This window comes from Acomys russatus, chromosome 2 (genome assembly GCF_903995435.1).
Source record: "Acomys russatus chromosome 2, mAcoRus1.1, whole genome shotgun sequence".
NCBI classification, from domain to species: Eukaryota; Metazoa; Chordata; class Mammalia; order Rodentia; family Muridae; genus Acomys; species Acomys russatus.
The window spans coordinates 94,696,184-94,709,593 of NC_067138.1; the positions used below are offsets into that span (position 1 = coordinate 94,696,184).

At 41.2% G+C, this 13,410-nt stretch overlaps 2 protein-coding genes across 2 annotated transcripts; both read right to left on the reverse strand.

Moving 5' to 3' along the window:
• Positions 1-860: 860 nt before the first annotated feature.
• Positions 861-1,433, reverse strand: LOC127207286 (interferon alpha-13-like). Its single transcript, XM_051166666.1, has one exon. It carries the CDS (start codon positions 1,431-1,433, stop codon positions 861-863), a length of 573 nt encoding a protein of 190 aa, XP_051022623.1.
• Positions 1,434-12,601: 11,168 nt separating this feature from the next.
• Positions 12,602-13,174, reverse strand: LOC127207297 (interferon alpha-13-like). Its single transcript, XM_051166678.1, has one exon. It carries the CDS (start codon positions 13,172-13,174, stop codon positions 12,602-12,604), a length of 573 nt encoding a protein of 190 aa, XP_051022635.1.
• Positions 13,175-13,410: the final 236 nt, after the last annotated feature.

Below are 13,410 nucleotides of genomic sequence, written 5' to 3' on the forward strand. Positions count from 1 at the left end.
TTACCTTTATAAACTGTCATCTGCATTCAGCCATGTCTGCCTTCTTTCTATGCAGAGGCAGTCCTTTTTCCTCCCAGGGACAAATATCGGTATCTCATTACTCGTGTGCCTTCCCATTCTCCATAGTCCTCTATTTCTGGCCATTGTTTCATATCCCCTACCCTTTGTCCTTTTGGGGCAAATAAGTTGCTTTTATTCTGAGAACTTAGTCTTGAGGAGTCCTGTGCCAAAACTAGTTCCTTTACACCCTTTGACAGGAGCAAGATATTCTGGCTTACTACTACACAGCATGCTGGCTGTGTGTATAGTAGACTATGACGGAGAAATGGAGAGACTCAGGATTTTACCATCAAAAAAGAAGAAGCATAGAGGAGTTTTTACTTGTCAGAACACTATGCAATGTCTAATGCACCCACAATACTTTGCAGCATGATTTTACACATATTTATACACATATATATACTTAATAATATATACATACATATCATGCAGCAAATATTGATAATTTAAAAGCATAATACCAGTTTAAATATTACAAATTTTGAAAAGAAGTGAAGAATAAATAAATAAAATATAATTTATTTAATAATAGTTTATGAAAAATACAAAACTCTAGCAAAGTGTAACGCAGTATATGTTGCATCACATAAACTTTTATGACATAAATAAATAAATGAATCTGAATGGGTGAAGAACAAATGCTACTACTGATAAACACATTATTGCTCATTATTGTGGAAATACCAGTGTAGATTGTTTGAATTTATGCCACAATGAGTGAGATTTTTGTGATAGCAGAACCTGAAAAGTGAGGGTCAGTGTCCTAGCCCAGCAGAGTCCTCTGCACTTTGTCTCAGGACTCAGTTCTCCTCCTCTCTCAGTCTTGCCATCCAGTTGGCTGAGGAAGACAGGGCTCTCCTGACTTCTGCTCTCACCACCTCCCAGGCACAGGGGCTGTGTTTCTTCTCTCTCAGGTAGACAGTGATCCTCTGGAAGTATTTCCTCACAGCCCCCAGGGAGTCTTCCTGCCTCAGGGGAGGTTCCTGCACCTCCACCTGCTGCATCAGACAGGCTTGCAGGTCCCTGAGCTGCTGGTGGAGGCCAGTGCAGAGCGTGTCTAGGAGGCTTGCCTCCCAAGCAGCAGATGAGGCCACTGAGCTGAAGAGGGTCAGGAGCTGCTGGGTCAGCTCATGCAGGACAGGGATGGCGTGAGTCTTCTGGACCTGCTGGGCATCCACCTTCTCCAGAGGGAATCCAAAGTCCTTTCTGTCCTGCAGGCAGGAGAGAGGGGAGAGTCTCCTCATCTGTGCCAGGAGTGTCAAGGCTCTCCTGTTCCTGAGGTTCTGTGTCTGAGGCAGGTCACATCCTAGAGAGCAGGTTGACCAGTAACTCATCACCACCAAGGCCATCAGGAAAGCACAGGGCCTAGCCATTGTGGATGCTGCAGCTGCTGCTGGTCCTCTGGGCTGTGTGGTCCTGAACCTTCCCCTCTAGGTTCTCTGAGGACCATCCTGTGTGCATGTGTCTTAAATAAGGGGAACACTGTTTCCACTTTCTGAATGCCTTCCCCTTACTTTCCATTTTTTTCACTTTCTTTAACTCATTTTCTCTTTGTGTCTGGGCATTTTAAAAACCACTTTAGTTTTCGTTATTGGTCCTTCTTTCACTGCTCCTTTCTAAAATCTCTTTTTACAAGTTTTCTTTTTCTATTTAGAATTGGCATTAAATATTACAGCAAAGATATACAGTCTTTGTCCAAAATTTTCTCATTTATTATAAAGACACAATTTCCTGTAAAATTTCCTATTATAGTTATTGAAAATGATTTTACACTTAATTTTTTATTTAAATTATTTACATAAACATTTAAATCATAACATAATATAATGCCAATTTTTCTAAATTAAAATTTTAAAAATTTTATTAATTTATTCAGATTACAACTCAATTGTTATCCCATCACTTGTAGCCTCCCATTCCTCCCTCCCTCCTACTTTCACCCTATTCCCCTCCACTAGGTCTACGACCGAGGGCGGCCTCCTCTCCTACTATATGGGCATAGGCTCTCAAGTCTCATCTTGGTAGCCTGTTTGTTCTTTCTTTGAGTGCCACCAGGCCTCCCCACCAAGGGGAGGTGGTCAAATATAGAGCACCAGAGTTCATGTCAAAGTCAGTCCCTGCTCTCCACATTACCGTGGTGAATGTCCTGTTCATTGGGTAGATCAGAGTAGGGGTTCGATGTTTACTATTGTATATTCCTTGGTTAGTGCAATAGTTTGAGCAGACCCCCCTGAGCCCTGATCCACCCATCATGATGTTCTTCTTGTAGGTTTCTAGGACTCTCTGGGTCCTTCTATTTCCCTATCTCCTATATTTCTCTTACCTAGACTCTCAGTAGGATGTCCTCACATCTATCCCAATCTCCTGGTAAGTTAAGACTTTCATGGGACACGTCGTTTGGGATAGTGCCTAAATATAAGTGAGTATATACCATGTGAGTCTTTCTGCTTCTGGGTTAACTCACTCATTATGATCATCTCTAGTATCATCCGTTTGTCCACAAATTTCAGGATTTCCTTGTTTTTAATAGCTGAGTAGTATTCCATAGTGTAAATGTACCACAGTTTCTTTATCCATTCTTCTACTGAGGGACACTTAGGTTGTTTCCAGGTTCTGGCTGTTATGAATAAGGCTGCTATGAACATGGTTGAGCATATGTCCTTGTTGTGTGTGGGAGCATCTTCTGGGTATATTCCAAGGAGTGGAATAGCTGGCTCTTGAGGAAGCCCTATTCCCAGTTTTCTGAGATAGCACCAGATAGATTTCCAAAGTGGTTGTACAAGCTTGCATTCCCACCAGCAATGAAGGAGTTTTCCTCTTTCTCCACATTCTCACCAGCATGTGGTGTCACTTGAATTTTTGATAGTAGCCATTCTAATGGGTGTAAGATGGAATCTCAGTATCATTTTGATTTGCATTTCTCTGATGACTAAAGACGTTGAGTATTTATTTAAGTGTTTCTCAGCCGTTTGATATTCCTCTGTTGAGAATACTTTTTAGTTCTGAGCCCCATTTCTCAATTGGGTTATTTGGTTTGGTGGTGGTTAATTTCTTGAGTTCTTTATATATTTTGGGTATTAGACCTTTGTCAGATGCAGGGTTGGTGAAGATCTTTTCCCAGTCTGTAGGCTGTTGCTTTGTTCTGTTGACAGTGTCTCCTGCTTTACCGAAGCTTCTCAGCCTCATGAGGTCCCATTTATTAATTGTTGGTCTTAAGGCCTGGGCTGTTGGTGTTCTGTTCAGGAAGTTGTCTCCTGTGGCAATGTGTTCCAGGCTCTTCCTCACTTTTTCTTCTAACCAATTTAGTGTCTCTGGTTTTATGTTAAGGTCTTTAATCCACTTGGAGTTGAGTTTTGTGCATGGTGACAAATATGAGTCCAATTGCATTTTTCTACATGTAGACATCCAGTTAGACCAGCACCATTTGTTGAATATGCTATCCTTTTTCCATGATTTGGCTTCCTTATCAAAAATCAAGTGACCATATGTGTGTGCATTCATGTTTGGGTCTTCAATTCGATTCCATTGATCAACCAGCCTATTGCTGTGCCAGTATCATGCTGTTTTAATTACTGTTGCTCTATACTACAGCTTGAGATTGGGTATGGAAATTCCTCCAGAGGATCTTTTACTCTATAGGATTGCTTTTGCTATTCTGGAATTTTTGTTTTTTCATATGAAGTTGAGAATTGAACTTTCAATGTCTTTAAAATATTGTGTAGGTATTATGGTAAGGATTACTTTTTTAATAAATATTGAAATATAAATTTTATTTTTTTAATTTATTTTTTATTAATTTATTTTTGTTACATCTCAATGGTTATCCCACCCCTTGTATCCTCCCAGTCTTCCCTCCCTCCCATTTTCCCCTTACATTGAATCTATACATTGCTTTTGGTAAGATGGCCATTTTTTATTATGTTAATTCTCCTGATCCACAAACAAAAGAGACCACTCCATCTTCTGATGTCATGTTCATTCTCTTTCTTCAAATATTTCAAGTTGTTTTCAAACAAGTCCTTCATTTGCTTGGTTAGAGTTACTACTAGATATTTTATATTGCTTGTGGCTATCTTGAAGGATGTAGTTTTCTTAATTTCTTCCTTTGCATGTTTGTCCTTTGTATATAGGAAGGCTACTGACTTTTTTATCCATGCAAATTGTTGAAGGTGTTTATCAGCATTAGGAGTCCTCTGGTAGAATTTGGGGGGTCACTTATGTACACTATTATATTATCTGCAAATAGAGATAATTTGCTTCATACTTTCCCATTTGGATCCCCTTGATCTCCTTTTGATATCTTATTGCTCTGGCTAGCACTTCAAGAAGTATATTGAAGAGATATGGAGATAGTGGGTAGCCTTGTCTGGTTCCCCATTTTAGAGAAATTTCCTTGAGTATCTCTCTATTTAATTTGATGTTGGCTATTGGTTTGCTGTATATAGCCTTCATTATGTTTAGGTATGTGCCTTGTATCCCCAATCTCTCCAACACTTCAAACATGAATGGGAATTGGATTTTGTCAAATGCTTTTTCTCCCATCTAAGGAGATGATCATGTGGTTTTTTTCTTTCAGTTTGTTTATATGATGGATTACATCGATGGATTTCTGTATATTAAACCATCCCTGCATGCTTGGAATGTAGCCTACCTGGTCATGGTGAATGATATCTTTGATATGTTCTTGTATTTGTTTTACAAGTATTTTTTGAGCATTTTTGTGTCAATGTTCATAAGAAAGATTGGTCTGAAATTCTCTTTTTTTGTTGGGTCTTTGTGGGGTTTAGGTATCAACATAACTGTGGCCTCATAGAATGAATTTGGTAATGTTCCATCTGTTTCTATCTTTTGGAGTAGCTTGAAGAGTATTAGTATTAGCTCTTCTTTGAAGGTCTGGTAGAATTCTGCACTGAAACCATCTGGCCTGGGCTTTTTTTGATTGGGAGACTATCAATGATTGCTTCTATTTCTATAGGAGAAATAGGATTATTTAATTTGTTTATCTGATCTTGATTCAATTTTTGCAAGTGGAATTGATCAAGAAAATCGTCCATTCCTTTAGATTTTCAAATTTTGTGGCATATATGCCTTTAAAGTAGGATCTTATGACTCTTTGTATTTCTTCAGTGTCTGTTGTTATATCTCCCTTTTTATTTCTGATTTTGTTGGTTTGGATAGTGTCTCTCTGCCTTTTAATTAGTTTGGCTAACGGTTTGTCTATCTTGTTGATTTTCTCAAAGAACCAACTCCTTGTTTTGTTGATTCTTTGAATTGTTCTTTTTGTTTCTAATTTATTGATTTCAGCCCTGAGTTTGAATATTTCCAGACGTCTACTCCTCTTTGGGTTTCTGCTTCTTCTTTTTTCTAGGGCTTCCAGATGTGTTTTTAGGTTGCTTATGTGGGATGTTTCCAATTTCTTTTTAAAGGCACTTAGTGCTATGAATTTTTCTCTTGGCACCACTTTCAATGTGTCCCACAAAATTAGGTATGTTGTTCCATCATTATCATTGAATTTCAGGAAGTCTTTAATTTCTTTCTTTATTTCTTCCCTGACCCAGGTCTCATTAAGTAGAGAGTTGTTTAGTTTCCATGTGTGTGTAGGCTTTTTGTTATTTCTCTTGTGGTTGAAGTCTAGCCTTATAACATGGTGATCTGATAGGATACAAGGTATTATTTCAATCTTCTTGTATCTACTGAGGCTTGCTTTGTGACCTACTATGTGATCAATTTTGGAGAGGTTCCATGGGGTGCTGAGAAGAAGTTTATACTCCTTTGTGTTTGGGTGAAAAGTTCTATAAATATCTGTTAGATCCATTTGATTTATGGTGTTGGTTGATGATGTTATTTCTCGGCCTAGTTTCTGTTTCACTGACCTATCCTTCAGTGAAAGTGGGGTGTTGAAATTTCCCACTAGTAATGTTGGGGATCAATCTGTGGTTTAAGCTTTTTTAATACTTCTTTTACAAATGTGGGTGCTCTTTTATTTGGAGCATAGATGTTTAGAATTGTGATGTCCTCTCAGTTGAATTTTACCTTTGATGAGTATGAAGCGTCCTTCCTCATCCCTTTTGGTCAATTTTGGTTAAAACTCTATTTTATTAAATATTAAGATGGCTGCACCTGCTTTCGTCTTGTGACCATTTGCTTGGTATATTTTTTTCCAACCTTTTACTTTGGGATAATGTCTGTCCTTGTGGGTGAGATGTGTTTCTAGAATGCAGAAGAATGATGGATCTTGTTTATGTATCCGTTCAGTTAATTTGTGTCTTTTTATTGGAGAGTTGAGACCATTGATGTTGAGAGATATTAATGACAAGTGACTGTTAAGTCTCTTAATTTTTGATGTTGGTTATAGTAGAGAGTTTGTGTGGTTGTGTTTTTGTGATGGTGTAGTTATCTATTTCCTATGTAGTTTAGTTGTGGCTTGTCCCTTTGGGGTGTAGTTTTCTGTCTAGTAACTTCTGTAAAGCCGGATTTGTGGATAGGTACTGTTTGAATTTTTTTTGTCATGGAATATTTTGTTTTCTCCGTCAATGGTTATTGATAGTTTTGCTGGGTATAGTAGTCTGGCCTGGCATCTGTGGTCTCTTAGGGTTTGCAGAATCTCTGTCCAGGCCTTTCTGGCTTTTATGGTTTCTGCTGAGAAGTCGGGTATAATTCTGATAGGTTTGCCATTGTATGTTACTTTGCCTTTTTCTCTTGCTGCTTTTAATATTTTTTTCTTTGTTTTGTATAATTTGTGTTTTTATTATTATGTGGCTGGAAGAGTTTCTTTTCTGGTCTATTCTATTTGGTGTTCTGTAGGTCTCTTGTATGTTTATATGCATTTTCTTTATATTGGGGAAATTTTCTTCTATGATTTTCTTGAGTATATTTTCTGGGCCTTGGAGTCGGGTCTCTTTTCTTTCCTCAATGCCTATTATTCTCAGTTTTCGCCTTTTCACGGTGTCCTTGATTTCTTGGATATTTTGTGTCAGGAATATTTTCAGATTTAGCATTGTCTTTGATGGTTGCTTCAAGTTCTACAATTGTATCTTCTAGTCTTGAGATTTGTTCCTCCATTTCTTGGATTCCATTAGAGAAGCCCACTTCTATGTTGCATACTTTCTTCTCTACGGTCTCTCATTCCCGCTTTTCTTCTGTCTGTGCTTTTAACACTGTTTGCATTTTCATCTTCAGATCTTGAACTGTTTTTATTTCATTCCTTCATCTTGCTGTTGGTATTTTCCTGAAATTTTTCCAGTGCCTCTCTATAGGCCTCTTTTATGTCTTCTGCCTGTTTTGCTGCATCTTCCTGCATTTGATTATGGGTTTTATTAGTTTTCTCCATTATCATATTCATTACTAAGGATTTAAGGTCATTTTCTTGTATTTCAATTGTGTTTGAGTTCTCAGGGTTACTTTCTTTGCAATAACTGGGATCTGGGGATGATGAGTTGTTTTGGTTTTTGTTGTTTGCATTCTTATGCATTCCTTTAATCATCTTGCTATCTCTGGGTGTTGGGTGGTAGCTTCTCATGTTATTCACTGGCCGTTGAGAGTGGATAGTTGGTGAGGGATTATAGGTCATGTTCCCTTGCCTGTGGGGAACAGGGAGCTCTTCTCTGTAACAGGCAGGTGACCTGGTTTCTGCTCCAGGAGAATTTGTTCTACACCTTAAGCTCCTGACTGGGTCAGCAGAGGTAGGCTTCTGCCTGATTCCCTTCATGCTACTGAGGGGATTCAGGCTAGCTATGTTGAGAGCCGCTGTTTAATTTTCTGTATCAACCCCTCTGGGCATTCCAGCCTCTCCCAAGCGCATAGGAGACCCTGCTGGGCTGTGGGGACTGTGGCTTTATCTGCCCAATTGTCCAGGCCCGGACTGCCCTGGTCCACAGACAAGTTTCTTCCCGGATCAGTCTAGAAAGTGGACCAGTCTAGATTGTGCACTGTTGGTGGCTCAGTCCCACCAAGCTTCAGCCACAACTCAGACTCCCCTCCAGACACCCAGGGCAAAACAGCTTCTTCCATAAGCGTGAGGAATCCCTGCTGGGATGTGAGGAGTGTGGCTTTGTCTGTCTAATTGTCCTGACCTGGACTGCCCTGGTCGACAGATAGGTTCCTGCCTGGAGCATTCTAGGGAGCAGACCAGTCTAGACTGTGAACCCTTGGTGGCTCAGTCCCAAGAAGCCACAGTCACAACTCAGCGTACCCTCCAGACAACCAAGGCAGTCCAGTTTCACCCATAAGTGTGGGAGTCCTTGCCGGGCTATAGGGATTGTGGCTTTATCTGCCCAATTTTTTAGGCCCTGACTGCTGTGGCCCATGACAGGTTCCTGTCCGTATCAATCTAGACGGCCGACCAGTCTAGATTGTGCACCTTTGGCAGCTCAGTTCCGCTGAGCGGTGGCCACAATTCAGACTCCCTTCCAGACCCTCAGGGCAGTCCAGCTTCTCCCATGAGTGTGGGAGTCCCTGAAGGGCCATGGGGACTGTCCTGTCTGGGTTCTATCAGCCCAATTTTGCAGGCTCGGTCCACTGAGGCTGGCTGCCTGGCTCCGGCTGGACCTGCCCAAACTGTGCACACTGTTTCTGGGCTGCCTGGCTCCAGTTGGACACGCCCAGACAGCAATGCTGTTTCTGGGTACCGTGGGCTTCTCAGCGGCCTCTGGGCCTCCCTATGGACTGGAATGGGGCAGGTGGGGGTGTCCGAGGACAGATTCACTTGTTTCCCTGAGACTTTCCCAGGCCAGGGGCTCTGGTGTTCCACCATGGCAGGCACTGCACCTGGCCTTTAGAGGCCGGCTGCAGTCTGCAGGTAGGTTCCATTCCAAAGTCTGGAGAGTGCATTCGGGTCCTCTGTGGGCTGTTGTTTGGCCCAGGGCAAGCCCGCCACTGGTCTGCACAGTGGAGGACCCCACTCACCTAGTGTTCTCCAGTTCTTGCAGTCTGTGGCTCCCAATCTGGTCCCTGGTCTCCGTGCAGTAGATCAGATACAGTGTGAGATAGGTGCCGCCATCTTGGAACGCCCCCAAAAATTTTTTTCAAAAAATAGTGCTATAGTTTAAATTTTTCCAATATTTGAAGACCTAAGACTGAGTTCATCAAGTTCTTGCTTTCATTCTCTGTGGTATAAGTGTATATAATTGGTTAATTTCATCATGGTGTGTATTATCTGTTAAACTAATGATTGTTAGGTCAAGAAGAAGCAGCTATTTGTAAAATGGCTTGCTGCTCAAGCTTGATGGCTGAGTTTGATTCATGGAGCCCATGTTTACAGTAAGGATTCAAAAACTGTAAGTGGTCCCTGATTACAACTTCATAACGTTATGCATGCTCTGTCTCTGTCTCTCTGTCTCTGTCTCTGTCTCTCTCTCTGTCTCTCTCTCTCTCTCCCTCCCTCTCTCTCTCTCTCTCTCTCTCTCTCTCTCTCTGTGTGTGTGTGTGTGTGTGTGTGTGTGTGTGTGTGTGTGCGCGCGTGTGCATTTAGACGTCATTGCCTGTGCATGTGCATGTGGAAGCCAGAGGTGGGTCTCAGGTTCATTCCTCTACCACTCTGCTTGATGCCATCTTTATAATACATGGCACTGGCCTTGAAGGACACAGATTTGGCTAGGCATTAGGCCTGATAATTGAGGTCACTGCCTACCTTAGTTACTTCATTTATGTGCCCTGCTCTACATCATTTGGTACTGATCACAGCAACTCAGGAATCAGCACAGAGAACTGAATGTTGCCATGTTCACCCTCTCAGTCTTAAAGACTGACAAATTGGCTGTTTCCAGTTTACATGTTTTACAGTACACAGCTATATCTTCACAGACAGCTGGGTGATGCTCCCTAATTCTTCGGACCCTTCTCATATGGACTAGATGTTCTTGTGTGGACTGGCTGTGTCTGAAATAAAGTCCGGCCGTGTATGTATGTATGTATGTTTGTCAGCATTGAAGATTCCATCCTCCCATTCATTTTTTTCTTATTTTTTCCTTTTATCTTTTCTTCCTTCTTAATTTTTCTTTCTCTCTCCATTTTATTCCTCTCTCTCTCTCTCTCTCTCTCTCTCTCTCTCTCTCTCTCTCTCTCTCTCAACAGCCAGCATTGTCATTGGTATTGGTATTATATTCTCTAGGTTCCAAAACTAGGAGAAAATTATCTCACATGAACATTTCTTAAAAATCTTGAACTACTTCCTTTTAGTGTAAACATTTTTGGTTATACATTTTCAGAAAAATAATTTTTCAGGCAGGTACTGGGATGAAATGGACATCAGTTGAACATTGAGCAGAAGTCTTTAATGGGGAGTGAATGAGGAGCACACACTGGGGCTTTCTGCATCAGGGGTCAGGAAACAAGTGCTGTGAGAAAGAAAGGGGTTCATGGGAAAGCAGGATGGTAGGAGGATTATATCAGAAGAAAAGCTGTCTGTGCACACATATGTACATAATTCTATATAGCATGCCCTGCTCTTATGCAGTACATCATGATAATATACAAGTTTATCTGTGATTCCACTTTCTGTGTAGGACACTGATGCCTGTATAAAGTATTTGATAGCCATCAATTTCTTATTGAACACCAAATTCAGAATTAATCTTCAGTGCCCATGTGTCTAAAGCAGAGATGCTCAGGCAGGTCTGACAGACAGCAAGTGCTTTCAGTGTTTCAGTCATCTGTACTTTTCCACTTACTCTTTCATCTTCCCTTGATGGTAGAAGTCCCCACTTCTGCTTTATTTCTCTTTTCTACTTTCCTAGAAAGAGAACTCTGATGTTGATTTGTGGCACCGAACCAGAAAATGTGATGTCATTGGAAATGAAAGCTAAAGAAAGGAACAGATGTGTCATCCAAACAACAAAGTTATAGCAACCATTTTAGCTCCTAAGATGAAATAGACAAAATATATTATCATTAAGTAAAATAAGGTTAAAAATAGTGACTGTATTTTCAAGTGATCTTTAGGTTAAATTTTGAATGGTGTTAATTTAGAAGTGTCAGTTTTAAAATACGCATGGAACCATGAAGATGCCAAAGAATATAAGCAGTGTTATATTCGATGTATCACAATGCCTGAGTTCAAATTACAGCTATGCATCTAATACAGCGTGACTGCACATGCCAACCATTACCACAGAACCCACTTGTGTCCATGACAATAAACACATAGACCCCAACTGGTCACTTGACAGACAATAAAAGGCTGATTTCTTCACATCAAGGATCATTGCAGAAGAGGGCGTAAAAAAACTGTGAGCACCAGAGGTGTGTGTGACTACAGCAAAGCCATGCTCTTGGACACAACAGGGTAGTTGCACAGATGAACTGAGAATGGCTATGTCTGAATGAACAAGACCAATCCAGACAAAATCCATTTTTGGAAAATGGAGGCAATCTCCCCCCACCCCCAGCTGTGGAACTATGGCACCTGACTGATGCTGGAAGAGAGAGGTTCAGTTATTATCAGGGATGGGGCCCCGTAGAGAGGTCACTCACTCTCTGAGAGATGGAGCTGTGCCAAGCATAACTTGAAAAATGGAGCAAAAAGGAGGAGGAGGAGATGGTGGATAAGAAAGAAGAAGAGGGGAAGAAGGAGGAGAGAAAGAAGAGGACTAAGAGGATCTCAGTGAGGAGGAAAATGATTATGATGAAGAAGAGTAGGACAAGGATAATAAGTGGAGAACCAGGGGAAGAGCAGTGGTGGTACCTGAAAACTTTAATTATAGAGGGATTTCACTTCCCTGGTGGGATTTATTCCAAGGGCTGGATCTTGCAACTATTATGAATGGGGTTGATTCCCAAGTTGTTCTTGCTGTAGTTGTCTGTGCTGTAAAGGAAGACTAGACATTTTTCTTGGTGTATTTTGCATAGCTCTACATGATGTCAACTCATATTTAGAATCCAAAACAGTTACACTCATGGAAGTTGAATGTAGATGATAGGTACCAGGGGTCAGGGAGGTCAAGCAGAAGATGAACCTGGTGACTATTAGGCCAAAGAGGACAAAGACACAATGTGACAGAAACAAGATTCTCTGGCTTTATGCTGCACAGCATGCTGGCTGTCCCTCCAGAAGCATCCTGTACACTGGAGAGAAGCAGAGGAATGCTTTAGGGTTTGGCTAACCTCGGTACAGTGTTCATGAGTATCCAGTCTGAGTTTTGGATACTGTTCATTTTGGTAATTTTTATGGTGCTAAGTATAATGCTAAAAACATTGAAAAATTTTGAAAAGATACCAAATTAACTAATTAAAAGTTTTTATAAAGCAATTTTATTTGAATACTATTTAATTACAAAAGTATTCAATTTGGTACATTAACAGAAAAATAAGACAGCAATATTTAACACAAATATAAGAAATAAAATTAATAGTAACATAAATAAATAAATAACCAAGTAGACATTAAAATAAATGTTTTTACATACAGGTATAATTTTCTGTTTCACTGAAACATCTAGGCTTGTTGATCATATTTATACCACAATGAATGAGTTTTTAAAGGAGACCTATGAAGTGAGATAGAGAGTCCTAGTCCAGCAGAGTCCTCTGCACTTTGTCTCAGGACTCAGTCCTCCTCCTCTCTCAGTCTTGCCATCCAGTTGGCTGAGGAAGACAGGGCTCTCCTGACTTCTGCTCTCACCACCTCCCAGGCACAGGGGCTGTGTTTCTTCTCTCTCAGGTAGACAGTGATCCTCTGGAAGTATTTCCTCACAGCCCCCAGGGAGTCCTCCTGCCTCAGGGGAGGTTCCTGCACCTCCACCTGCTGCATCAGACAGGCTTGCAGATTCCTGAGCTGCTGGTGGAGGCCAGTGCAGAGCGTGTCTAGGAGGCTTGCCTCCCAAGCAGCAGATGAGGCCACTGAGCTGAAGAGGGTCAGGAGCTGCTGGGTCAGCTCATGCAGGACAGGGATGGCGTGAGTCTTCTGGACCTGCTGGGCATCCACCTTCTCCAGAGGGAATCCAAAGTCCTTTCTGTCCTGCAGGCAGGAGAGAGGGGAGAGTCTCCTCATCTGTGCCAGGAGTGTCAAGGCTCTCCTGTTCCTGAGGTTATGTGTCTGAAGCAGGTCACATCCCAGAGAGCAGGTTGACCAGTAGCTCATCACCACCAAGGCCATCAGGAAAGCACAGGGCCTAGCCATTGTGGATGCTGCAGCTGCTGCTGGTCCTCTGGGCTGTGTGGTCCTGAACCTTCCACTCTAGGTTCTCTGAGGCCCATTCTGTGTGCATGTGTCTTAAATAAGGGGAACACTAGTTCCCACTTTCTGAATGCCTTCCCCTTACTTTCCATTATTTTTCACTTTCTTTAACTCATTTTCTGCTTGTGTCTGGGCATTTTAAAAATAATTTTAATTTTCATTATTGCTTCTTTTTTCAC

Coding starts and splice junctions, on each gene's coding strand:
- LOC127207286 (XM_051166666.1), bottom strand. CDS start 1,433: ATGGCTAGGCCCTGTGCTTTCCTGATGGCCTTGGTGGTGATGAGTTAC.
- LOC127207297 (XM_051166678.1), bottom strand. CDS start 13,174: ATGGCTAGGCCCTGTGCTTTCCTGATGGCCTTGGTGGTGATGAGCTAC.